At 39.1% G+C, this 27,206-nt stretch overlaps 1 protein-coding gene across 6 annotated transcripts in view; it reads left to right on the top strand.

The window, feature by feature from the left end:
• The window catches only part of APC (APC regulator of WNT signaling pathway), a 193,452-nt gene that overhangs the window by 36,568 nt on the left and 129,678 nt on the right, over nt 1-27,206 (top strand). For 4 of the 6 annotated variants that reach the window (XM_050945540.1, XM_050945541.1, XM_050945542.1 and 1 more), the window contains exon 2: nt 15,401-15,553. In XM_050945540.1, coding sequence (XP_050801497.1) covers nt 15,419-15,553 — 135 coding nt within the window. In that variant the 5' untranslated portion in view covers nt 15,401-15,418. Of the gene's footprint in view, nt 1-820; nt 979-15,400; nt 15,554-27,206 lie in introns of all 6 variants that reach the window. The other 2 variants (XM_050945539.1, XM_050945544.1) reach the window with 1 other exon arrangement.

Raw genomic sequence — 27,206 nt, forward strand, 5'->3', positions numbered from 1 at the left:
GTCAGTGAGCAATCCAGGAGTACTACTAAATTGCATATGGATCAGAGAGAAGAAAGTGGTAAATACATTTTTCCGTTTCATATAAGAACATAATATAAGAACGGCCATTCTGAGTCAGACCAAAGATCCATCTAGCCCAGTATCCTGTCTACTGTGACTGATCCAGGCCAGTGGGGTGCAGGAGTAATCAGGAACCTGCTAGAACCAATTGAGGCAGACAAGCTGATTAGAATAGCTGCAGCCAATCAAGGCAGGCTAATCAGGGCACCTGGGTTTAAGAAGGAGCTCACTCCAGTCAGGGAGAGGGGAGCCAGAGGAGAGGAAGTGCGTGTGAGGAGCTGGGAGCAAGAGACTCAAGGAGCTGAGAGTGAGAGGGTGTGCTGCTGGAGGACTAAGGAGTACAAGCGTTATCAGACACCAGGAGGAAGGTCCTGTGGTGAGGTTAAAGAAGGTGTTTGGAGGAGGCCATGGGGAAGTAGCCCAGGGAGTTGTAGCTGTCATGCAGCTGTTACAGGAGGCACTATAGACAGCTGCAATCCACAAGGCCCTGGGCTGGAACCTGGAGTAGAGGGCGGGCCCAGGTTCCCCCCAAACCTCCCAACTCCTGATCAGACACAGGAGTAGTTGACCCAGACTGTGGGGAAGATCACTGAGGTGAGCAAATCTGCCAAATAAGCGCAGGACCCACCAAGGTAAAGGAGGAACTTTGTCACAACTGGTGCGAGGGGTGGGATTTGGTGTGCACAGAACGACGGAAGGAGAGTGTTTTTAAAGAAAGAGAGAGAAGGTTTATTTTTTTTCATCAACATGGATGACTTAGTGCGGGCATTGATACAAGCTACGGCGGCCCAGCAGGAGGCTACCCATGTCCAGGCTGCCGCCCAACAGGAGGCAGTGCGGCTGCAGTGAGAGACTAATCGCCTGCTGATGGACCAGGCTTCTCAAGACCGAGCTATGTTGCGGGAACTGGTAAACCAGGTAAAGACTATTACAGAGCTGAACCGCGGCCATGATGGGACGCAGATCACCCTGCCAAGTGCGCTGTAGGGTTTACAGAGGCCAAATATCTTGGCTATATTGTGGGAAAAGGTCTGGTAAAACCCCAAGTGAACAAGTTGGAGGCCATCCAAAATTGGCCCCGACCACGTCACAAGAAACAAGTCTCCGGGCATTCCTAGGTGTAGTGAGGTATTACCAACGATTTATCCCCCACTTTGCCCCAAGGGCAAATCCCCTGACAGACCTAGTGAAAGCCTGTGGACCTGATCTGGTGAGATGGTCTGATGCAGCAGAGGAATCATTCACAGACCTACGGACTGCCCTCTGCAGTAACCCCATACTGATAGCCCTGATTTCACCAAGGAATTTATCCTGCAGACAGATGCATCGGAAGTAGGGTTGGGGGCCGTTCTATCACAGATGGTCAGGGAGCAGGAACACCCAATTCTCTACCTCAGTAGGAAACTCCTTCCGAGGGAACAAAAATATGCAGTGGTGGAGAGAGAATGCCTCGCCGTAAAATGGGCCATGGATGCATTGCACTACTACTTGCTCGGGCGCAGATTTGTCCTCTTGACTGACCATGCCCCTCTTCAATGGATGCAGCGGAACAAGGAGAAGAACACAAGGGTGACCAGATGGTTCTTATCCCTCCAAGCTTTCCAGTTCCATGTGCAACAAAGAGCAGGGAGCCGTCACGGTAATGCCGATGGCTTGTCCCGTGTGCACTGTCTGGCAGCCCAAGCTGCCCAACCCCTTGGTGTTGAGCCGGGGGGAGGGATATGTGACAGACCCAGGCCAGTGGGGTACTGGAGTCTGGTAGAGGGCAAATATACTGGTCACTGGATGAGTAGTTTTCTGTTCCCTGAGTGACCAGAGCAGGGGCTGCACTAGAGTAATCAGGAACCTGCTAGAACCAATTCAGGCAGACAAGCTGATTAGATCACCTGCAGCCAATCAAGGCAGACTAATCAGGGCACCTGGGTTTAAAAAAGATATCACTCCAGTCAAGGAGTGGGGAGCCAGAGGAGAAGAAGTGCGTGTGAGGAGCTGGGAATGAGGTCCAAGAAGCTGAGAGTGAGAGGGTGTACTGCTGGAGGACTAAGGAGTACAAGCGTTATCAGACACCAGGAGGAAGGTCCTGTGGTGAGGTTAAAGAAGGTGTTTGGAGGAGGCCATGGGGAAGTAGCCCAGGGAGTTGTAGCTGTCATGCAACTGTTACAAGAGGCTCTATAGACAGCTGCAATCCACAGGGCCCTGGGCTGGAACTCGGAGTAGAGAGTGGGCCCGGGTTCCCCTCAAACCTCCCAACTCCTGATCGGACACAGGAGAAGTTGACCCAGACTGTGGGGAAGATCACTGAGGTGAGCAAATCTGCCAAATAAGCTCAGGACCCACCAAGGTAAAGGAGGAACTTTGTCACACTACCGACAGTGGCCAATGCCACTAAACTGGACTGTCAGAAGGACCTAACAGGTACTAATCAAGTGATCTCTCTCTTGCCATCCATCTCCACCTTCTGACAAACAGAGGCTAGGGACACCATTCGTTACTCATCCTGGCTACTAGCCATTAATGGACTTAACCTCCATTAATTTATCTTGTTCTCTTTTAAACCCTGTTATAGTCCTAGCCTTCACAACCTCCTCAGGCAAGAAGTTCCACAAGTTAACGGTGCGCTGTGTGTAGAACTACTTCCTTTTATTTGTTTTAAACCTGCTGCCCATTGATTTCATTTGGTGGTCCCTAGTGCTTATATTATGGGAACAAGTAAAAAACTTTTCCTTATTCACTTTCTCCACACCACTCATGATTTTATATAGTTCTATCATATCTCCTCTTAGTCTCCTCTTTTCCAAGCTGAAAAGTCCTAGCCTCTTTAATCTCTCCTCACATGGGACCCGTTCCAAACCCCTTATCATGTTAGTTGCCCTTCTCTTTTCTAATGCCAGTATATCCTTTTTTGAGATAAGGAGATCACATCTTTATGCAATATTCAAGATGTGGGCGTACCATATGTAAGGGCAATAAGATATTATCCATCTTATTCTCTGTCCCTTTTTTTAACAATTCCTAAATAATTTCAGCTCTAGTATTCGAAGGCTGCGACCAGTGCCTTGAAGGACTCTATGGATTATAGATTTAGTTTGTAATGTATTTAGTTTTAAATGGTCTGCAAAAATAATTTTCTTATTTATGCTTGACCTAGGCTTTCTTAATAAAAATCCTTATCTAAAATTGCTTAATTTCAATTTGATATTTTTAATGATCTTTGAGCCAATAAGCATTTCTTCGACTTTATACTAAATTGAGAAATCTGTGCAGTATCTCACAGCTGTTCCACTAATGTTGCTTCACTTTCTAAATTAAAGCTCATGAAAATTTGAAATATTCCAGCAACTTCCTGTAGTTCTGCTCTGCACATAGCAATTTAACGTTATTAGAGTTCCTGGCATTTTTAAATGCCTAAATTTGGAAATAATGGGGGCCTGGGATGTATGTAAAACTTAGTGTTTTGGAATTTGCAAATTTTGTTTAAATGGGTTCTGTAAAAACATGTACTCTTATTTTTGTGTGTGTTTTTTTCTGATTAACAAATCACAACAAAACATTCTAAACATCTGCAGGATTGTAGTCTCTATTATGACAGATTACAGACAAGATATAAAACTGAAAGGCACAGGTTACAGCGGTTATGCATTGGCCTCAAGTTAGAATATGTATTTTTGGTGGCATAAGGGTTTGTTGTATTAAAATTTAAAATATGGACATTCAATTTTGTGTAAAATGCTAAAGAGTGAGTTTTTAGGAATGATTTGGGAGAGACAAAAATGAAGGCTGTATGAAAATGTCATTTTACACAAAAAGTTGGATTGTCTGGGAATACTTTAACATTGAATTTTAAAGCGCACTAGAATTTTTTAAATAAATTATTGTCCTATAATCTTTACTAAAAACCAAAACAATCAGTCTTGCACTGAATCATTTTGTTTATTGTAAACTACTCAGATTAATTACTCATTAAGTAATTCTAACCTGCCAGCAGTACATTCTCACATCCTTTACCTAAATGTCATCTCACAAAGTTCATCTCCAGTTCATTTCCTCTGTTGCCAATTTAAAATGCCTAGAAATCATAGCATGATGGTAAGCAGAGGATATCCCTTCCCAGTGTGCCACTTTCTCTGCCCTTCCTGCTGCTTCCTCTCCCTGCTTCCCCCAGTTAGGGCTGATGAAGACTTTCAAGAACACAAAGTAATGACAACACAGCTTTTTATTGTGTATTTAACAGTTGGGCTTTATTAAACTCTTGTATGGAGAATACAATAAAAAAATCAAAGTAAAATATCTATATATATTCTAATTTCTTTTATGATGTAAAAGCAAATTTGTGCTATTTACCTAGGATCAATATGTAGTTGATGCATCCTAGTTAACACTTCTGCTGTAATAAATCTAAGCTTTATTTATAGGGTCCTACTAAATTCATGGTGCTTTTTGGTCAATGTCACGGTCATGGGATTTTAAAAATTGTAAATGTTACAATTTCAGGTATCTAAATCTGAAACTTCACAGTGGTGTAATTGTAGGGATCCTGTCCCAAAAAGGAGTTGTGTTTGGAGGAGTTGAAAAGTTTATTGTAGGAGGGGTTGCAGTGCTGCTATCCTTAATCCTGCACTGCTGTTGGCAGTGGCGCTGCCTTCAGAGCTGGGCAGCTAGAGAGCGGCAGCTGAAAGCAGAGCTGACACTAGCAGCAGCACAGATTAAGGAATGCATAGTATGGTATTGCCACCCTTATTTCTATAGTGCTGCTTGCAGAACTGGGCCCTCAGTCAGCAGCAGCCACTCTCCAGCCGCCCAGCTCTGAAGGCAGCACAGAAGTAAGGGTGGCAATACTGCAACTCCCTAAAATAACCTTGTTACCTCCCTCCCTCTTTTTGGGTCAAGACCTCCGATTTGAGAAATGTTGGCCTCCCCTGTGAAATCTGTATCGTATAGGGTAAAAGTACAGAAAATACCAGATTTTGGATGGAGGGGGAACAGATTTCACCATCCTTGATGAGTTTTTCATGGCCATGAATTTGGTAGAGCCCTATTTAATGTTTATGCTCATTGTAAAGTATTTTGAATTATGATAAGAATTAAAGCCAAACCTGTATTTGACTGAACTGCTGTAACCTTATATTGTCTGCATTCCTATGTGAAGATTCAGTATTTAAGTAACTTTCTTTTTAATAAAATGGTTTTTGTAGCTGAAAGAAAAATTTAAATTTGTAATGAAAATATTTTTCAGTTCACTTAACTCAGGGGAACAGGTAACTATTGACATAGTCTATGGGTAAACAACAGGTAATTAAACTGATTTTGCTTGTTTGAAATACCCCGGGGGCACACAATCCAGGCAGCACAAAATGTGTTTCATAACTTCTTCCTTCATATAATTTCTGCATTCTTTCATATAAAATTTGGTCTGTGGACCAAACTTTGAAGAGCTCATTCTGTTTTTATTTATTTGGAGAGTCCAGCTGGAAGACTACTACTTAAGAATAAGAACAGCTAGCTCCTGTACTAGGTGTTATAAACAGATAGCTAAGGGTTAATGTTCTTTTACCTGTAAAGGGTTAACAAAAAGTGACTTGAAACACCTCACCAGAGGACCAATCAGGAAACAAGACTTTTTCAAATGGGGGGGGGGGGAAGTTTTGGGTGTGAGTTCTTTGTTCTTTGTCTTGGTTCGGTGACCCTCTCGGCTCTGAGAGTGATCTTTCTGTCTCCAGGCTTTCTAATCTTTTGTTTCCAAGTTGTAAGTACAAGGATAGTAAGACAATAGGTTTATATTGTTTTTTTTGTATTTACATGTGTGTAGTTGCTGGAATGTGTTAAATTGTATTCTTTTTGGATAAGGCTGTTTATTCATTTTTTCCTTTAAGCAATTGACCCTGTATATTGTCACCTTGATACAGAGACCAATTTTATGTTCTTTTTCTTTCTTTTTTATATAAAGCTTTTTTTTAAAGATCTGTTTGAGTGTTTTTTATTGGTTAAGGCAAGAAACGAAGGGAGGGGGAAAATCTCTGTGTTAAATTTACTAAGCCTGACTTTGCATACCCTCTGGGTGAGAGGGGAGAGAGATTAGGTCTCTCGGTACTTGTGTTTCAAGGACTTGAAGCAGGGAATCTCCCAGAGTACCCAGGGCGGGGAAATCTGGGAGGAGGTAAAGAGGGTGGAATCCCTTTGTTTAGATTCACGGAGCTTGAATCTGTATATCTCTCCAGGAACCCAGGGAGGGAACACCTGGAGGGGAGGAGGGGGAAGGGAAATGGTTTATTCCCCTTTGTTGTGAGACTCAAGGAATCTGAGTCTTGGAGTCCCCCAGGGAAGGTTTTGAGGAGACCAGAGTGAGCCAGACACTGGAATCTTCTGGCTGGTGGCAGCGATATCAGATCCAAGCTGGTAATTAAGTTTGGAGGTTTCGTGCTAGCTTCTCATGTTCTGAACTCTAAGGTTCAGATCTGAGTAGGACAGTTATGACATGAGTGACAGCGGTGGGATAGGACAAGAATCCAGAAGCCAGTAGGAATATTATTTTCTTTTTCTCTGCTAGGGGTTTTAAGCAGAGAGAGAAAGAGTTTGGTTTTAAAAAGGAACCAGAGAGAATTTTTTTTTCTGTTCTCTCAGTTGCAGTTTGGCTTGCATATTAAGCAAGGAACTATTAAGGTTGACACAGGGTCTTTTGTTAAACTATAGCACTCCGATTGAGAGTTAAGTACCCAGCACAACACACATGCAAATAAAGTGGTTTTTCTGGTTTACTTTACATTTAAAAGATTAGCTAGAGAAAAAAAAGGCACTGTTGCTAGGCAAACCCCAGGACACAACAGAGAGCCAGCAGTTCAGACAATAAACACCGGAGGGCACCCCAACACAAGAAAACAGGAACCATGACTTCCAAGGCATAAATGGAGGCGGAGGAACAAATCAAAGAAGGAGACCACAGGCGACAAATGGAAAAAAGAGAAAAAGAGGTGGAGCTGAAAGAAAAGGAAGAAAACATCAAACTGGCAGCCTACAAAAGAGAGCAAGCAGCCAAAGAGGAAACCTACAAAAGAGAGCAAGCAGCCAAAGATGCAGCCCACCAACGAGAGAGGGAGAAACACCAACAAGAAATGGAAAAACAACAAAAACAGAGTGAAGAGAGGGAAAAAGAGAGCAAGCATGAAATGGACTTGGCGCGGGCCAGGCAGGATGCTCCAGCCAGTCCTAACAACCCTGCGCCAATGATTGTTCCACATCACAGGAAATTTCCCACCTACAAGGCAGGTGATGACACTGAGGCCTTCTTAGAAAATTTTGAAAGGGCTTTTCTTGGGTACAGCATCCGTGAAGACCAGTACATGGTAGAGCTGAGGTCACAGCTCAGTGGACCCTTCGCAGAGGTGGCGGCTGAAATGCCAAAGGACAGAATGAACGATTATAAACTGTTTCAAACCAAGGCCAGATTCAGAATGGGGATAACCCCGGATCATGCCCGTCAGCGTTTCAGAACCCAAAAGTGGAAATCAAATGTGTCATTTCCCAGACACGCCTACTACGTTGGAAAAAATTATGAGGCCTGGATATCAGGAAACAATGTTAAATCCTTGGACGAACTGCACCTTCTCATACAAATGGAGCAGTTCTTGGATGGTGTTCCTGAGGATATAACACGGTACATACAAGATGGAAAACCCAAAAATCTCACCGAGGCGGGGGAGATTGGAGCCAAATGGATGGAAGTGGCAGAAAGCAAGAAAGCTACTGTCAAGGGGAATGAATACCCCAGAGGGCACACCGACAATAAATCCTACAACCCAAGGAAAGCCACAGACACCCTATTCTTCCACTTCACCAGTCTCCAGTAACTCACCTCGACCCAGTGACCAGTCAGCTAGAAGATGCTTCAAGTGTAATGAACTGGGACATATAAAGGCCAACTGCCCAAAGAACCCCAACCAAGTGCAGTTCATTACACCACCATCACACCAAAGATCCCCAGGCCCAGATGCCTCTCAAATACTCTTGGAGCGAAGGGAAATTTTGAGAGTGGGTGGAAAGAAGGTTACTGCGTGGAGAGACACGAGGGCACAAGTGTCAGCTATCCACCAATCCTTCGTCGACCCCAAATTCATCAGCCCAAAGGCCCAAATGACAATTTACCCCTTCATGTCGCAAGCTGTATACTTGCCTACAGCTGAACTGCCTGTCCAGTACAAAGGCTGGTCAGGAATGTGGACTTTTGCAGTCTATGACAATTATTCCATCCCCATGCGACTGGGGGAAGACTTGGCCAACCAGGTGAAGCGAGCCAAGAGAGTGGGAATGGTTACACGTAGCCAAACCAGGCAAGCTTCCCTACCCATTCCTGTTCCTAGGCCGTCCACTGAGGCCCCGTCTGTGTTACCAGAGATCCAGACAGAGGTAGTGGACCCGGATCCCACACCAACAACTGAAACAGCCGCAGTGACTCCAGTCCCAGACCAGGCACTGGAAAAGCAGCCAGCACCAGAACCAGTGCCAGCACTGACGACAGTGCTTGCAAATCCATCTTCAACCCCAATACCAGAGGGCGCCAGCGAGCCTGACCTGGCAGAAGCAGCAGACAACCACACCCAAGAGGCTCAGCCAGAGCCTGAAATAACCCCTGGTGCACCAGCAGAGAGCGGTTCACCAGCAACGGAAACAACCTCATCACCTACATCGCTTCCAGAGGGACCAAGTCCAAGTCCCCAGTCTAGGGAAGAACTGGTGTCCCCAGCCTCAAGGGAACAGTTCCAGACTGAGCAGGAAGCAGATGACAGCCTTCAGAAAGCTTGGGCGGCGGCACGGAGCACCCCACCGCCTCTCAGCTCTTCTAATCGATCCCGATTTGTTGTAGAACAAGGACTTTTATACAAGGAGACTCTTTCTGGTGGACACCAGGAAGAATGGCATCCGCAAAAACAGTTGGTGGTTCCAACTAAGTACAGGGAAAAGCTCTTAAGCTTAGCCCATGATCATCGCAGTGGCCATGCTGCGGTGAACAGGGCATTATTACCTGCCTGAATTTGCAGCCAAGCCTCAAGCGATGGCTTAATTCTGTGACCGTGGAATTTGACATTTTCCCGAGATGCTACAGAATTCAGCATTTCTTCCATGGAATGTGCTGTTAGGAGGCCCCTGAAATTGTTTTTTGTTGCCCTTCCCTTCTAGAACCAGATTGTAACCACCTGTTGCTTTCTAGCTTTCCTTGCAAAGGGAATTAATTAAAAATGCCTGTTCCTTGCACTGTGCACTGGAGCTAGGTGCTGGGGAGCTGGGATTTTGAGCTACAGGGCAGCTTGCATTCAGAGAATGGAGATCCAGAAGCATAGAGTGGAGAGCAGTCAGTAGCTGGAGCAGTGAGCCATTGAAGTTGGCTTCAAGCTCCCCTTTCCCTGATGCACATGCAAGAGAGAGACGTTCTAAGACAGGTAAGGGATACAAATATATTAGCATGCTATATTGCAATGGAATAAATTAATGTTGCCACTGAATTTGGTTGTTGCAGTGATATTAGGTCCCATTGTGCTGTAGAGGATGTGAAACATGGGTATCAGTAAGAGGGAGAAGTTACAGTATAGAAGAATTATTATTAAACTCTTGGAGCGAGAGAGAGACCAGATGGCCAGGGTTAGCGTGCTAGCCTGGGACTTGGGAAAGTCAGATTTAATTCCCTGCTGTGTCCCAGACTACTTGTTTGATCTATTACTACTACTCCTGTAAGTCGCTTTGTTTCTGTGTGCTGTAGTTTCTGTAATATGAGGACACTGACTTCTCCTTTATAAAGTGCTTTGAAATGCACAGATGAAAAGCACTGTATATTTAATATTAAGACCTGAAAAATGGAGTAGAGGTGAAAGGAAAGATAACTGCTAATGGACTGTAGGCATTAAAAATATTGTTTAGACATTTTCATTAGAGAAAAGTATACTCAGCCCCCTTAAGCGGGTATGGGGAGGAGGTGGTGGTTTTTTTTTTTGTTTTTTGTTTGTTTGTTTTTTGGAAGACATGGCAGTGAGGCTATTTCTCACTCTGGTGAGGTGGTTTAGTGCTTCAGCTAGTAGTTGATAGGCACATTTTTGAAGCCCTGTGTCAAATAAAATGACAGATGATATAGCCAAGTGTCGCTCCTGCAGAATAGACATGAAGAGAAGTGATCCTTAAATGGTCTGCAAGTTTTCCTATTGTGATAGGTGTATAACTGGCAAGTCCAGAGAGACATATAAGCTTTCAGTAATTTTCTCCTTCCTCTGCAGCATGGGGCACGGATCACTTGCAGATTTAAACTAGTGTAAATGGTGGATTCACTGTAACTTTAAGTCTTTAAATCATGATTTGAGGACTTCAGTGAGCCAGAGGTTACGGGTCTGTTATAGGAGTGGGTGGGTGAGGTTCTGTGGCCAGCAGTGTGCAGGAGGTCAGACTAGATGATCATGATGGTCCCTTCTGGCCGTAAAATCTGAGTCTATGATTATACTGTAAAATCTGTAGTCTTGTTTACCTCATTGAGCTGACTCTTGATCGTCTGTTTTCTCAGACGTTTTGAGCCCCCTGCAACAGGGGAAAAAGTGAATTGCTTGGGATTATAGCTTTTTGGGGATCATAACAGAGCCTTGGTTTTTCCTGATTGTGGAATTCACAGAAAAAGGTGGCTAACAATATTGCCAGCACTGAACGTTCATGATATTGGCTTAAAAATCATGAATTTAAAAATAAAATGTAGAGTTCCTTTTATGTGCTTTCTGGCTTTTAAGACATTAGGTTACTCATTTTACATTTTCAAGCTTTTCTCTATCTCTAAAAGCATATTTTTAAAAAACATAGAAGTTGAGGTTCTCATGTTAGCACTTGTCTCCAGTATCTAGGGCTTGAAGCAAAACACTGAATATTGACAGACTCACGATAAAAATCAGAAAAGTTGGCAACACTGGTGTTAACCATGCTCTGCCATTTTCTTTTTTCCAACTGCTAAATTTGGTATTGGTCTGATTAGCTTAGCTGTGTTTTTTCAGATTTGAAAGCAAAGATCTTAGCCATAGTTGCAGACTGTGTTGGGCCAGGCATCATCTGGCTCAGCCTGCTCCTCAGGAGAAGAGGATCTCTGTCACTGTATAGGGTTTCCATAAATGTCATTTTACTTTTTTACTGAACAGGAAGTGATCATGTAGGGAGGAATTGTGTCTTCAGCATATTTCTGTCCTCACTTCTAGGTAACTTTAGTTTGCAAGACAGGCTGGTCTTGATGCATTTTTTGGAAATTTGATCCTATGCTTATTGCTTGGAAGTCCCTATAGTTTTATCCACTTTTTCTCCATAAATGAATTCTGAATAAGGGATAATGGTTTCTAGACTAAGAGACTCTTCTTTTTCTTAAGTTTGTTTTAAGGAATTATTTCTGCCTTGCTGAGGAAAAAAGAGTATAGCTATTACGTCCAGTATTTTAATGGCTCCATAACTCCCCTGCATATACATACAATAACCCTCTGTGTGTGGACTGGTATGAGAGTTTCTTCAAACAAGGTTTTCTTCAAGATTTAACAGAAATATAGAAGCAAGCTAATAAATATCAGTGTGTGTCTAAAATGGAGAAATTTGGAAACTGAAAAAATGTGAATAGTAGAATTGAGTGAGAACCAGATTTTCTGTTTCATGGGAAATTTTACAAGTTTAAAAAAAAATCATTCCAGAAAAGAACAAAACCAACATTTTTCAAAATGTCTGGTGAAAGGAAATATTTATCAAGTGTTTTCATGTCTATCAAATGTTTTGTTCTGTTTTTGAATTTTTTTTAAATTAAAAAGTCAATTTTTCATTTAGAAATTGATTTTACATTATAGTGTTCTATTCCAAAATGTCAAAACAGAATGTTTAGACCGTATTGAAATGCATTTCTCCCCCTCCATGAAAATTACATACTTCCACAAAGCCCTCAGCTTTCAATGAATCTTCAGGTTTTTTGAGAACCCACTCTCTTTAATTTTTATATTGGCTTTCTGCTTAATAGCAACAATTTGAGGCAATTAAACAAAATTGGACAGCTGAAGTCAATTTTTAAATTCAGCTCTGAGACTTGCTGGCTCAGTTAAATTAATCTGAGATCAGTGTGTGGAAAAGCAAGCTTCAAATTAACCATGTGCTGCATGCCCCTCTTAACTTGGTTATTTGAGAGCATTCAGTACGTAGTCCTACTGTTGAGGGACTTTCTGAAAGAAAAAAATAAACCAGTTTTTATTGCTGTGTTTTAGGAGTGGAAGTTTTCCCCCTTTCACTTGAAAAAGTTACCCCACAGTTTATAATGTCCAAAGACACCTTAAAGGCTAATATTGTTTACTGTATTTAGGACTGATTATATTAAAACTTATAAGCAATTTGAGTTGCGTTTAATCTACGCAATTTACAGCCTGTTTCAGATTTCACTGAGTTTTGGTATACAGAACAATCTTCTATTTTTTTTTCCTTCCTTTGTGATAAATATCAGAAAAGGTACATTGCTTTTTTAAAATATTTTCATTATTAGAACTTTACTGATTAACACCCCACCTCCCATAAAAATACAAACAAACTGAGCTCATTTTTTATTTCAGAATCTCTTAATCAGGGTTATCCACTTACCATTCCTTCCACTCTATTCAGATCCTCTCATCTCCTATTTTTCTCCATTGAATTCTGGGGATCTTATAACTTTTATATGACTAGTCCCATGATTTCAAGGAGACTACATGCTTGAGTAAAGACCATGAGCAAGACTGGCAGAGTTTGACCTTTGATTTCATATTCATTACCCTCCTCCCTCCAACCACTGACCAACCTGACTAGATTCTCAGTACTCATAATACCACCACCTGTTGATGAAATTTAAAATGCAATTCTTTAATAAACAGATAGCAAAGTTTGGTGTCTGTCTTCCTGACATTTCAAAGTCCAACAAATGATCAGTTTAATTTGCCACCTGGTATAATCGTATAACCTGAAATGAACACTGACATGGTGTTGACATTACACGCTTTAAGGACCGGTAAAATACTGTTTGTAGAAATTAGGGATGGAAAAGTCCATAAATTTAGTCCAGTGCAGGACTAGTGCGGGATTGCTCACTGTAGCTATATTTTGGAAGAAAAGGAATACTGCATTTATTAGTTTTATTTCTTAGGTAGGCAGGTAGTTAACAAATAAATGAATGAATGTGTAAAACAAAGAATGTAAAATGGGAGTGTGTGTGCACAGTTTTATGTAAATATTTGTATGTTCACGTAACATCACATGTGATGATTAAACAATCTATTTAACAGCACTCTGCCTTTTAGGTAGAATTAACTTTTTATCAGTACAGAATCCATTAAGTCAAACTAATGATTTTAGTGTGCCTTAATTTATCCAAAATGGAGCCTCATGCCTAATGTGACCACATCATGGAAGAAATTTAGTATTTGGGATTTTTCCAGGACACTCTCTTGCATCCTCTCACTGCAGTAAGTTCCTCAAATGATTCATCCCCTTCTTAGCCCAGCTTCTTCAATGAGGTGAGATGATTAGGATGTGAAAGTTTGCTTCCTAAAATCAGAGGGGAAAAAAGGTTTATCAGATAGCATCTATGTACTTTTCTTCCTATTCTGCCAATCATCAGTGTGGGCTTACTTTTTGTTAAGTGAGCTAAACTTAGATCTCTTAGGGAGAATTTTCAAAGTGTATACTGGAAATTTACAGCAAATTATTTTTTTAGGTGGTATTGGTTACAGTTCTGAAAATACTGAATAGTTTGCAGACTGTCCTTGTATGCAGTGTATTTAAGACAAGATTTTAAATCTGAAATTTTAGATTTAAGGAAATTCCCAAAGTAGCACAGTCATGACTAGAAGATGAATATACCAACTTCTAAGCCTTCTATATTTTTCTTTTGAGTTGTAGGTTTAATGTTTTATGCCATATTCTGATAGGAAATTCTTTCTGTAAGGTTGGCAAAGTGATAAGATGATGTGTGCATATCTGAAATGTTAAGCCTGCTGTTTCTCTACTGAATAGCAGATGATTAAAAGGTTAATTCTCATTGTGAAATACATCAAACTTGACCAACCTATTTACATTACTTCATACTACTGAATGTTTGTTGCACATTTATTACCATGTGTTAACTATTAAAGTCATCATAGGACACAATTTGCTTGAGGTTTTGCAATAGTATTATTACAGAAAAACGTGCATTTAGATAGGTGAATGGAAATGGTGCTATCTTGGGCTGGAATCACAAATATCATTACTTTCCCACAAATGAAGACCACTGACCAATCCATGTAGATTTGCTAGTGGTTTTGTTAACTTGTAATATTTCAGTTACAGCTTTTGTTGATAAAAATGTTACTAATAATGTAATCAACCCTTCTGGTCATTTCTTACCTTTCCTGCTCTCCCCTTCCCTATTTTCTGTGTGTAATATCTTAATTTTAAGAATAATCAGTTATTTCGGCTGATATGCAATCAGATCACACATAGTATTGGAAATATATTGCGGATCTCTAGAAGTACAGTCTGCTGTAGTTGCAAAATCTCTCTGTTGGGACTGCTGCTACATTTAATACTGTTTTAAGATGTTTTGTTTTAAGTCTCTTGAATGTTTGTCTGTTATCCTTTGCCCCACAGTCTCCATAACTGTTTAAGCGTGATCTTGAGAGCTTCTGGTCACCCACAAATCCCAGTGGCTTCATAGGATTTGTAGGTGATTGTCTTTCAGGAACAGTTTATAAATGCTTATTAATTATTCTAAAAAAGAGCTGTTAATAAGTCTTTACTCAGGTCATACACAAAGAACGAAGAATATTATCCTAATGGCTTTCATACTACCTTGACCACATCTTTCCTCTTGTTGCTTACATTGCACAGCAATGAGCATGATATAAATATCTAGGTAATTGCCAAATTGCCAATTACTTGTCAACCCGTCATGTGTAATGTGCAGCCTTCCCTGATGTCATTAAGTCTCCCTAAAACCTAGAGCATTATTTGCTCTCACTTACTTTACTTTTTGTCCTCACAAAACTAAGGCGCAGACATTCGCCCATATCTTTTCTCTAACTTCTTGTTCAGCAGCCATAGTAATGGATATTGCATCATATATCTAAATACATATTTCCTGATCAATTTATTTATGTATTTTTAAATTTAGCAAATATAAAACTTCTAACAACTTGTAAGTCTTTCATTCTTGAATTTGTCATACTGAGTATAAATTTAGTAATTTAATAAATGTTCATATTAAACTTTAGAAACTGGGGAAGAGAGGTAGCATTACCTCAAAATTCACAATTCTTTTTTTTCTGAAACACTGAAAATCTTCTGTTGTGTTTTTTAGGTTCAGGGGTAGCCCAGGATGGCTGCAGCTTCATATGATCAGTTGTTAAAGCAAGTTGAGGCGCTAAAGATGGAGAACTCAAATCTTCGACAAGAACTAGAGGACAACTCAAATCATCTTACAAAACTGGAAACTGAGGCATCTAATATGAAGGTATCAAAAGAGTGTTCCTGTGTACATGGAAGCTTTTGATGTAACCTTTTTGTTTTGGAGTATTTCTGTATAAACATTTTAGGGGTTATTAGATGCTTAGGGGGTCTTATGTGGTTTTAGATTCCGATAAAAATCCTCTTACAATATCTTTAAGTAGTGTATCAATCAAGTCTAATTACTTGCAAAAGGTTTTCATCAAGAAAATAAAAACAAGTTCAAAACTGTTTTTAGAACCTTTTTCTGGTTTTTTATATTCTCTCTTATTCTGGCGTGTATTAATGATTGCTGCCTTTTTTTCACAACTGAGCTTCCTAGCAGGAAGTCTAGTCTGATGACATAGTTCAACAAATATAGTTTAAGATTAAGACTAGCTTTCTATTTATAGTGCTACTGTTCAGAGTGCTCTGAAATTTTAGACTAATTGGATTCTCCTGAAATTGTATACCTCAGAGGAGTATGTGGTTTGGGTCAGTGAACTAAATTTGGGGCTATTTGAACAAAAGGTTCCTGAAATATAGTTCTCTATTTAAAAAAAAAAAAAAAAAAAGTTTTTCTTACAGTTCACTTATTCTGGTAACCAATTTTTGAACACAGATAGATATAAACCAGGGCTGAGATTGTACCAGGTTCTCCAATGGTTGAGGGTTACCTCAACAAAGTGCGTGACATCTGTTAACCTGTTGGGGGAAATCAGATTACATATAGTTTGCTTCTCCAGATAGGTGTTCCAGCAAGCATTGCTAAAGCCTGAGCACCTAATGAATTATACTACACATATGCAGAGAGCTGGAAAGCCCAGTTTTGTAAGGCACCTAAGATTCACAAGAGTTGTGCGGCTTCAAGGAAATGTTCTAGCCAATGAATTTGCATTCCCCATAATCACTGTGAGTTCAAATCTAACCCAGAGCAAAATTTTGAAATAATAATTAAAAAAAAGAGACATGTTGCTCCAGTATGGAGCATTTTCATTTTGGGGAAATTTAATCTGAGTACAGCAGAATATTTAGAAGTCACCAAAACTATTTTTGAAAAGAAAATGAATTATACATGCAGTGGTTGCTGGGAAGGGTAGGTGATTGGGGGTAGAAGAGTAGGTGGAAATGAGGAGAGGGAGGCTGGAGTGTAGTGATGGGGGTTAATGGGGAGGGGTATAAATGTGGATGGATGGGGAAGGGTCAGGTGAATAGGGAGTGGGAAGGATGGGACACTGGGAAGCCTCGAGCCTCTCAGGTACTAAAATACTAAACAACATTTGCTTGTCTGCTGCCTCAATTGATCACAGTTCAGATGGCAGCTTTGTTTGCCACGTGATTTTTCATTTTTATTATAAAGCTTTGCAAAATTGGGTAACTTGCTCACTTTTGCTTTTGAATATAGTAATATTTTTTAAAAGATACTTTTCACTGAACACACTTTTCCCCGTATATAGCTTGAAAACTACGTCCTCATTAGTGCAAGTCTATTTTTTTTTCTGTTCTGGTCTAAATAACTGACATCAGACATGATAGTTCTTCAAAGAATTGCATTTTTTGCCAATACAGATATATATTTTAATTCTTGCATTGCCCTTTTACAGTATATTATGAAGATATCTCTGCCTCAGTTTGGGAGGAAATTACAGTCTTTTACACTAGCTGCTTGACACTAAATTCAGTTCTAGTCATGTTTTTTCAATGAATATGTACCAGGAAAACTATATTTAAAAAAAACCAAAGACTTTTTAAGATGATCAAGGATGATATTTTCGCAAGAGATTTCCAGTGTGCCATCTCCCGCTTCTTTCACTGCAGTCAGGAATGAGGAGTAGGGAGTAGCAGATACTTTCTCTCCTTAAGATTCTGGGATGAAATAAAGAAAATAAGAACACCTAGAGATGGGAAAGTGTTTGTTTCAGATTTACCAGACACTTAGTAGCCAAAGGTCTATGTGAAAGTGGAGATCACCGGAAAAATCCAGGGATGACCACATAGTAGGAATACTAAGCCTTCTTTTTTTGCAGAAGCTAATGATAGGGACTGGCTTCTCACTAGCATTTCCTTGCACCTCATATTGTGTGCTGTCTTTTCCCTCTTTAGCTTTCATATTGTCCCCGCCTTGTATGTGAAAAAGTTTTCTAGCCCTGCTTTGATTTATTTTGAAGGCTGATCAGTAGTATTGGTTGGTCTTATGCAATAAACCTGGGGATGGGAATGGCCTTGGGATTCACAATCTTTGGGTGAACTTGGGCTGCATGCACCATAGATATACTTAAATTCTTTCTTTTTTCTTAATTTTTCTTTCATAGTCTTTAGCATTGTCTAAGTGACTTTGTTTCCTTAGAGGAAGCTACCTGTCTTCATATCTAGAGTCAGTGTTTGTATAGCACAAATGCCACGATAAGGTATGGATGAGATGTTTATAAAGAAAAATAATTAGCAGAAGTAGACATAAAAATAGAGTGGATGAAAGCTCTGTAAATACCATATGAACAAGTGACACTCCAAATACTCTGTTTCTGAAATATTAATCTCTACTTTGGGATGTACTCTGCTATTGTTCGAGAGTTGGTGTAGAGCCTTAGCAGACCCGACACCAAATAAAAGCCCAAAAGAAAAAAATAGTTGAGATCTACTGGGTATGTAGAATTTTTACAGAAACATAGTCATAGTCTTTTACATCCTCTATTTGACCTGTTCTAGCATAGTTAAAATCTGTTTGTGGTTATTCTCTGGATTGTTAAAATCTTTATTTAAATTTGTCACTTTGATCTACAGTTTTGTGCATAATCTTTTAATATTAGCAGATGCAGGGAAAATATATTTATCACATTTTTGTAAGTATATTTTAAAGAAAGCATTTTAAAAAGTTAATATTTTAAAGAAATTGGTAATTTCTGTAATTATAAGTGATAGCTGAGAGAGAATTGGGTGCCTCATTCTTAATAATCTACCAGTTTAAAAAAAAATGCAAGGGTTTAATATTAGAAATAAAAGTTTATAATTAGCTAATCGTGTGTGTGTGAGAGAGAGAGAACTATATATTTTTGGGGAAGTGTGTTGTCTGACTATTGTTTAAAGCTAGATATGAAGTCTGAAAGAGGAAACTGTTTCTGTGTATATCTATAAAGAGGGCTACGATGATAAATGAGGCTGGATGTGCAGTATTATAAGGAGTGCTACAAATGATCAAGGAAACAATGTCCAGCTTGTTTTTTAAACTTTGACATTTCAGGGATTAACTGTTTAAAAAAAAATACAAACTCTTCTTCAAACCAATTATAGTTTACAGAAGAGATGCAAGTGCTGCCATTGGCTGTGTGTCAGATGAGATGCAGCAGTGCAGGAATGTAAAATATGCTCTGCAAATGAGCAAATATGGTGTCATTTAATGATCAACACAATGCTTCTATTGGTCCATAAAAACTGAAGAAAGCTTGAAGATTCTGAAGATGATAAAACAAAAAATTCAGGCTATTGATAAATTTGGAAGGAAACTGGAGTTTACAGCTTTATTTACTATTTTATTGTAAAAATCAATAAGGAAACAAAAAAAAAATAGTGTTGAAGTTGTCCACACCCTTTTTTTATCTGAAAGTATAGTATTCTTCTTGTCAGAAATAAACCTTAGTTTTATTTAAAGTTTTTTAGAAATATATTTAGCATTGTAGTTTATGGGTATAGTAACTACAGGTGTTGTGGCTGCACTAGCATTTACATCGGGATAGCTAAGGGGCATTAGTTATCCTGCTGTAAAAAACACTTTTTTTTCAATGAAGATATAGCCTTAGTGTTCTATGTATGAACAGATTTCACCCCACTTCTCAGTTTGTAGTATTCTGCTTAACTCTTCTCGAAATTCAACAGCTTCCATTTCCTTTCTCCTTTGTCCACATGTAGCTATAGTAAAATATACGGTATCAAGCATTTCACTTAAGTCTAGGAATCAGAATTAATTTGTGAGCAGCTATCTAATGAACCCCTCTGTAGGGGTTAAAAACAGAGGTAAGAGTGCAAGCTGGATTCTTTCTCAATACGTAAGAGGTTTACATATTTAATTCTCCCCTCTGTTCTTTCCCTCAGAGTATTCCCTTTATAAGAGTTAATATACAAGACTAGATTTTTCTCTGTTAGGTTGATGTATATCTGGAGTAACTCCACTGAGAACAGAATCTGGCCCACAATATTTACTGTGACTTCATTTCTTACTATACAGTATAAACTTGAGGATGAACGTTTTATCTCTGTTTGTGCACAATTGTAGTTAGGTTTTAAGAATGCCCTATCACTGTTCTTGTTTGGACTGATTTAAAGTGATGATTTGGAGCAGTACTCCAAAAGTGTGTGTACATTTTTTTTCCCCTTTGCTGTCAATCCAAAAGTTGCTTTTTCATTTTCTTCATAGTGCTAAATGTAAATTATATTCCATGTTAAAAACATAAGCAGTAGAAAAGAAAGCACTTTTATTACACAGTTTTCCTCCCTCCAGCACTAGTGGCACCCCCAGGCAGCCCCCCCAGGTGTTAGTTAGAGGTATGTAGTAGAAGTCATGGACAGATCACAGGCTGTGAATTTTTGTTTACTGCCTGTGACCTGATACTTATTAAAAATACCCGAGACTAAAACATAGCCTTAATCATGTTATCTATTTCAATTAAAAAAATAAATACAGAATATTAGTGTTGATCTTGATCTAACTGCAAATAATCAGGAAGAGCTTTAGCGCACCATATGCTGTGATATTTAGTGATGGGAAAGAGGATATTTTATTGTTCATTGTTCTATATACACCTTCCAAAAATTCTCAGCAGTTAAGACTAAGAATCCACAGGGAAAGGAGTCAGTAAGTGTTAACATAGTGCATAAAGACAACATTAAGTAGATGTATTTCTCATGACAGCTATTTTTAGATAAAATTCTACTATTGTGATTCAGAAAGTGACATGTTTTACGGTGCATTCCTTAACATAAATTCAAAATACATTATCTAAGAGGATGCCAAGTAAGTTATCTAGTTCATTTCTTGCTCTGTTTCTGAACACTGTTGAGATGCATTCCAGCATAATAACTTTGAGCTGTCTTTAAATTTTAGCATTAAGACAGTTTTAGTGAAAGTTATAGAAACATTTAATTTAATTTATTAAATGCATTGTTTTGTTTTCCTCTTTGAGATGAAATTACTTTATTTAATTGTTAACATAAGAATGTCCATACTGGGACAGACTGAAGGTCCGTCCAGCCCAGTGTCCTGTCTACTGACAGTGGCCAATGTCAGGTTCCCCAGAGAGAGTGAACCTAATATGTAATAATCAGGTGATCTCACTCCTGCTGTCCATCTCCACCCTCTGAAAAACAGAGGCTAGGGACACCATTTCTTACCCATCCTGGTTAATAGCCATTAATGGATTTAACCTCCATGAATTTATCTAGTTGTCTTTTAAACACTGTTATAGTCCTAGTCTTCACAACCTCCTCAGGCAAGGAGTTCCACAAGTTAACTGTGCGCCGTGTGAAGGGCTTCCTTTTTACTCTTAAGACTGTAGAGAGAATATTTTTGTTTACATACAGTGGAAGGTTTCAGTAGGGCAATGAGAGAGGAAAATCTACTTTTTCAAGCATTGCCTTTAGATTTGGTAAATAGTAAAATTTACTGGCAATGTGGAAGGGAGAATTCTGTTTATTTTTAAATTCACATAATGGTCGCTGTTCTAAAAGTTCTACTAATATGGATTAGATTAGTATTAGGCAAACAGATGAGTGTATTTTTATTTTCGGTGACCAAATACATTACAACTAGAGATTTCTGTAACTGAAGTGCTTATTTAAAATTCGACGTTAATATACTGCATTTTTCTTTGTATGTTTTATTATGCACTAGTCATTAAAATTATAGATTCCAAAACAAACATTTGAGAATCTGGTTCCCAAGGCAGAACAATACGTATGCTATAAAAGTTATATCAATGGTCCCTCTCATTGGCTTCAGGAGCTAAGATACTGTACCCTTTTGATAGGGGAAAAGTCAACTATATTAGTATAGTTATGGTCTAGAGTAGTTTTGTTACCAGGAACTTTGTAGTCAAAATACCTGTCACCTAATACAGAAAGAAGCATATTCTTCATGAGGTATATTCTTCAAAGAAATCACAGTCTTCAAAGAGATAACAGTCTTGTCCAAAGTCCCGGAGAGCAATTACCTCAGTAAACTCTGAAAAGTATATTTTTGTAAAAAGTCGATCCCTGCTTTGCATTAACTTGGACTAAAATGTTAGAAAAGGTGTAAGGATGTTGTTCTCTGTAGCTTTGTTATACCAATAAATACAAACGGTTTACATTAAAAAAGCTTTATTACAATAAATTGCTAACTATAAACTATACAATCATGATTATATATCTATCTTAGGGGAACTATATACCAATTTTAGTAACGCCTCCTATTTTTGTATAGTAGAAATGCCTACTTTATAGTTAAACCATTACCATTATTAATTGGCTTCTGTCTGGGAACATATCAGTTTTAATAAATGCTACCAAAGAATTACAGAAAGACATTTGCCATATTGATTTTAGTTGGCAAAGGCGTTGAAAGTAGAGCTTTTTATATAAAACAAAATGTCAGAATATTTGGCTATAGTTAAGGTAATCATTGAAAAATACTACGTATTTAATGCTTTACTGCTACAAAGCATTGTGAACTTATTGTGCCACCAGTGTCTAGGCAGTTATTGCACCAAGGCTGCTAAACATAATTGTAACATTGTGCTTCCCTTGTATTCCACTTGGTTTGTTTTTTCCCAGCCTGTTTCTTCTTGTCACATGTTGATAAGCTGTTTGAAACAGGGACTATTTTTTTTTTAACATATGTGAACAGTGTCTACCACAGCAAGGCTCTGGTTGTAGCTTTTGGTCCTATATCAATAAAAAAAATTATCCTAACAATGCATTTGTAAAGCATGTATGTATTGGGTGGATTCGTAGATGTGTCTAAGAAGCAATAGGCACAGTAAAGGAAGGATGTGTGCAAAGGAGCTATTTGCAGCTCCCAAATGCTGAGGCCAATTTTATGCCATCCTACTCCCCTAAAATAGTCAACTATAAGAGAGACTGCTGCCGATGGCCACAAAGGGAATTTCTGGCATCTGGAAATTTGTTGGAGCTTACAGGTGCTCCAGAAATAGCCCATTTCTTTTGACTGTGCTCCCTATGTCTGAGGTCAATGGGAGGTGGGGTAGAGGAGGGATTCTCAACCTTTTTCTTTCTGAGGCCCCTCTCCCCCACAACATACTATTAAAAACTCCAGGGTCCAGCGGGGTAGGAGGGCACTTGAGGCTCTGAGCCAGAGGAGGTGAGAACTTGGGCATAGGTGTAGTTTGACTTCTATTTTGGGTGGGCAGGGGCTAGCAGGGCTCGAGCCAACTCCGTTTGGCAAGGTCCGGGGAGGGAGTGCCACCTACCCTGTCAGGGCTGTGGGGGGTGGGTGTAACCAAAAATTATAACTCAAAGGTGGGGGGCTCAGCTCAAAAAGTTTGAAAACAGCTCAGGATGCAGGGAGGATGTAACTAGGGACTGTGTGCAGGCAGGGGGATAGCTCAGGGTGCAGGGAGTGGGGTAGCTAGGTACTGTGTGCTGGGAGGGTTTCCCTGTGGTCCCTATTCCCCGAGAGCTCTTCCAGCCACAGAGCCAGGTCTCCTGATCCAGGCAGTTCTGACTGGTTGTGTGAGCAAAGGGGCTTGGAGCTGAGGAGCAGCTTCAACCCCCTGCAGCAGCAGGAGACGAGGGAACACCACAGCTGCCTGCTCCATGGCACCAGCCAGAGCAGCAGCTGTCCCACACTGCGGCTCTGACCTGATCAGGAGGTGGGGAGAGAAGGAGGTGCAGGGGGTGGGTGAAGCTGCCCCGGGACTGCCCTGCTCTTGCACTGTAGTTTTAGGGGCGTGGGGGGACAACACCCCTTTGTCACCCTAACTCTGCCTATTGACTCAGGGCTTCTGCCCTATGGAGAGCTTTGGGATTCCGGAATTCAGCCCTGGCTTCAGCTCTGCGGGGGTGGGGTCTCAAGAATCAGGGCTTCAGCTCCAATGGCTCCTGGCTTCAGCCCTGTGGGAGGTGTTGGGGCTTGGACTCTGGGTTTGTGGCTAAGGAGCTGGTCATCCTGTTCTCTAGTGTGATTTGATAGTCTGTAGCAGACACCAACTAGTACCATATCTTGTGTTAGAACATGGATCATAAACATTCAAGATCATTTATTTCCAAATTGTCAGTGACTTGGAAACAGGCAATACCATTTTTGTAAAGACTGCTTCTTTCCCTCCCCTTTTGCCTCTACATCCTTCCTTCCTAAATAGATTATAACCAGCAATTTTTAAATTTCTAATCATGTAAATTTTCTAATCAGATTTCAGTAATACCAACTAAGTTGAATTTATGATCATAAATGAGGAATTGGAATTGCTCTTGTTTATTAGTTAGGCTCCCATCATTGGTGTCTAAGCAATTAAATAAAATCTTCTCTTCCCATCACTTGATGCATTCATTGATGTTTTTTCAGCTTCCTCTGCCTAAAGTGCCATAGAGAATTGTAATTTGGACACTTCATGCCTCCATTCTCTTCTATAGGATGGGTTCTTTGGCCAGACTACATCTCCCTTGATGAACTGCAATTCTCCACCCTGCCCCCCTATCCATCCAGTTATGACATGATATATGGGAGTCATGTGACTGTGGTGCATCATGAAATGTAGTCCAGGCAAGAAGTCCTGTGCACAGGGAAGAATGAGGGCATGAGGCAACTAAACTACAGCTCCCATGAGGCACTGTGGCACCTTAAGTAGATGTTCAATGTCTAAACTGACTCAAGATGAAATATTTTGATTTAGGAATGTTGACACATTTTGTTTTAGTAGAAAGTATTGAGAGAAAACATTTTAAATTTTCTGAATAGATTTTTTTGCAAACTTTCATTCAGCAAAAACTGTTGATATTTTGACTTGCTGTCCCAATTTGGAACAAAAACATGTTGAAATTTTGAAACCTCCCCTGTGATGGAAATTCCAGTTTTTGCTCAGTTGTGATCCATAGAGTGTTACATTATAGGAAGAATCTCAGAGTATTGAGAAAACTAAAATGATGAAATCTTATGCTTTAAATGGCAATTAATACTTTCATATTTGTTTCAAGTAGCAGTTTTAAATACTATTTTTTGAACTTTTTTGCTTGTTCAAGATAAGCAAGAAATGCTTTCCATTGTTTCTAAACATTTTTTTTTAAAAAGATGCCTTGCATGGCAGAATTTAATCCAGACTCTGACTTTAATACTGAATGTCAGCCTCTGCTTAATGTAATACAACATTGATTTTTTTCCATTGCCTTTACAAGTCAATATTCAAATTAATAAAGCACAATCACAGCAGAGCAGTCACTGGCCCTTGTGCAGATTAATTGGGGTAGGAACAAAACCTGTCTAAAGAGAGTTTTAATTAAGATACATTAGCTCAAAGATATCTCATCATAGAATAGGGATTATAAATTCTAATTCTATAGTATGAGACAATATATTCATGTAATGTTTTAAGAAAAGTTTTGTAAATGAGTTCCAGTAGTTCATGAATTAAGGACCCAATCTAATGGTGTTCCAGGGGCTTCTGTATAGATTGTTTAGGCTAATCTTTCTATCTACCCTATGGGACTCAGCCTAGAACAAGGCTCGACAACCTTTCAGAAGTGGTGTGCTGAGTCTTCATTTATTCATTCTAATTTAAGGTTTCACGTGCCAGTAATACATTTTTAGAAGTCTGTAATATATAAATTCTCAAAGTCTGTAATATATACATTTCTCAAAGTCTGTAATATATAAATAAACTATTGTTGTATGTAAAGTAAATAAGGTTTTTAAAATGTTTAAGAAGCTTCATTTAAAATTAAATTAAAATGCGGAACCCCCGGACTGGTGGCCAGGATCCGGGCAGCGTGAGTGCCACTGAAAATCAGCTCTCATGCTGCCTTTGGCACGCGTGCCATAGGTTGCCTACCCCTGGTCTAGAAGACACCATCAGAGAAGTTTGGTTTTGCAGTTCTCAAACTGTGGATTTGTGTCTCCAGAGACAACATGCTTGTTAACAGCACAAATGTTTTTAAATAAATACATAAATGATATATAGAGCTGAGAAATAGTTAAATAAAACAATGTAAATGTCTGTCTGGTGATGTTCTCCTCCTAATACAGCATGGCAAAATAATCCTCCAAATATTAATGATTAACGTGTTGAATTGGAGATCGTCCACCTCCCAATGACTTCATAAATATCTGCTTCAATTACCTTTGGTAAATGAAATAACCAAACAATCATTAATTTTCTGATATAGCTGTAAAACTAATCTGAAAAGTTTTGAAGTGATTTATTTTGAAAAATGTATAGTGTGTGCCGTCTAAAAATTAAACCTACAGCTGTATCTGAGTTGTGAAGATTGTGTATTAAGGTTATAACAACCAACAAGAATGCACTTTTATGTAGAAATCCATGATTAAATCGAGTCTTCCTGACTAGTGATTTAAATCAAATCCACCCTGGAGTAAACACACAAATTTTAATCTATAAAGGGTGGAGAAAATGACTATTTACATTGTAATATTGTATTAATATCCTTTGAATCTAAATGTAGAAACAGTAATCAGTTAGCCATTTGTAAAACTTACTCTGAATTGCTTCCTCTTTTTTAATTAAAAACAAAAAAACAGCAAGACTAGGAATTCATAAACTAAACTCAGAAATATGATTATAAATATATAAAATGCTTCACAAACTACTGTGTGGAAATAAATAGAAGTATTTTATCAAACCACTGAGTACGAACTATTCACAAATTAATATCGCATGCATCAATTGAAAGAAGTGAATAAATTATGAGTCTCTTGATAAACGGTTTTCTGAAGGATGAATAAGCTCATGACATAAAGATGGCCTGTATTAGGTACTATAATAATCGCCAGTGCATGCCAAAAAGAGAACTGGAGTAGGAGAGAACAGAAATAAGTAATTGATAATTATAGATTCAAAGTAATGATTATAGATTCTACTTGCATTGTGCAGATACTAGTTATAGGGGTTATTCAGTTGTGTAGCTATACACATTACGTTAACATTGGGTGAGGAAATCGGTATAAAATGAAATTATCAAATAGTACAATTGTGAAGTGACATTTTACTTTTGGAACAGAATTTGACTTTGACAAAAAACATATTTTGCGTAGCAGTTGCTGTAGTTATTCTTCGCTCCCCCAAAGTGGGGAACTAAAGCTCGGGAAAAGTACTGGCAGCTGTATAAACCAGTGATCCTTCAATTGCTTTTTCTGCAGTCTTTCTAGGGGGTCATTAGTCTGGCACTATCAATCAGACAATAAACAAACAAACAGTGACACCTGATAACTGTATAAGTTGATAGAAATCTTAGAGTTTACTGCTTTTCTTTAATATGCATAAAGAATATTGCAAAGTTTCTTTAAATTGTCCACATAATCTTCCTCAGTTAATACAGCTGCAATATCTGATCTTGTCTACAAGACAACAAGGTAGTTTGTTTTAGAGAATGAATGAATTCTTTCTGTGAAAATGAGCAGGTTAGCTTTAAAAAAAAACAAACAAAAAACAAACAACCCCAAAAGTAACTCCCAAAAGTATTAG

Source organism: Gopherus flavomarginatus, chromosome 3 (genome assembly GCF_025201925.1).
Source record: "Gopherus flavomarginatus isolate rGopFla2 chromosome 3, rGopFla2.mat.asm, whole genome shotgun sequence".
NCBI classification, from domain to species: domain Eukaryota; kingdom Metazoa; phylum Chordata; order Testudines; family Testudinidae; genus Gopherus; species Gopherus flavomarginatus.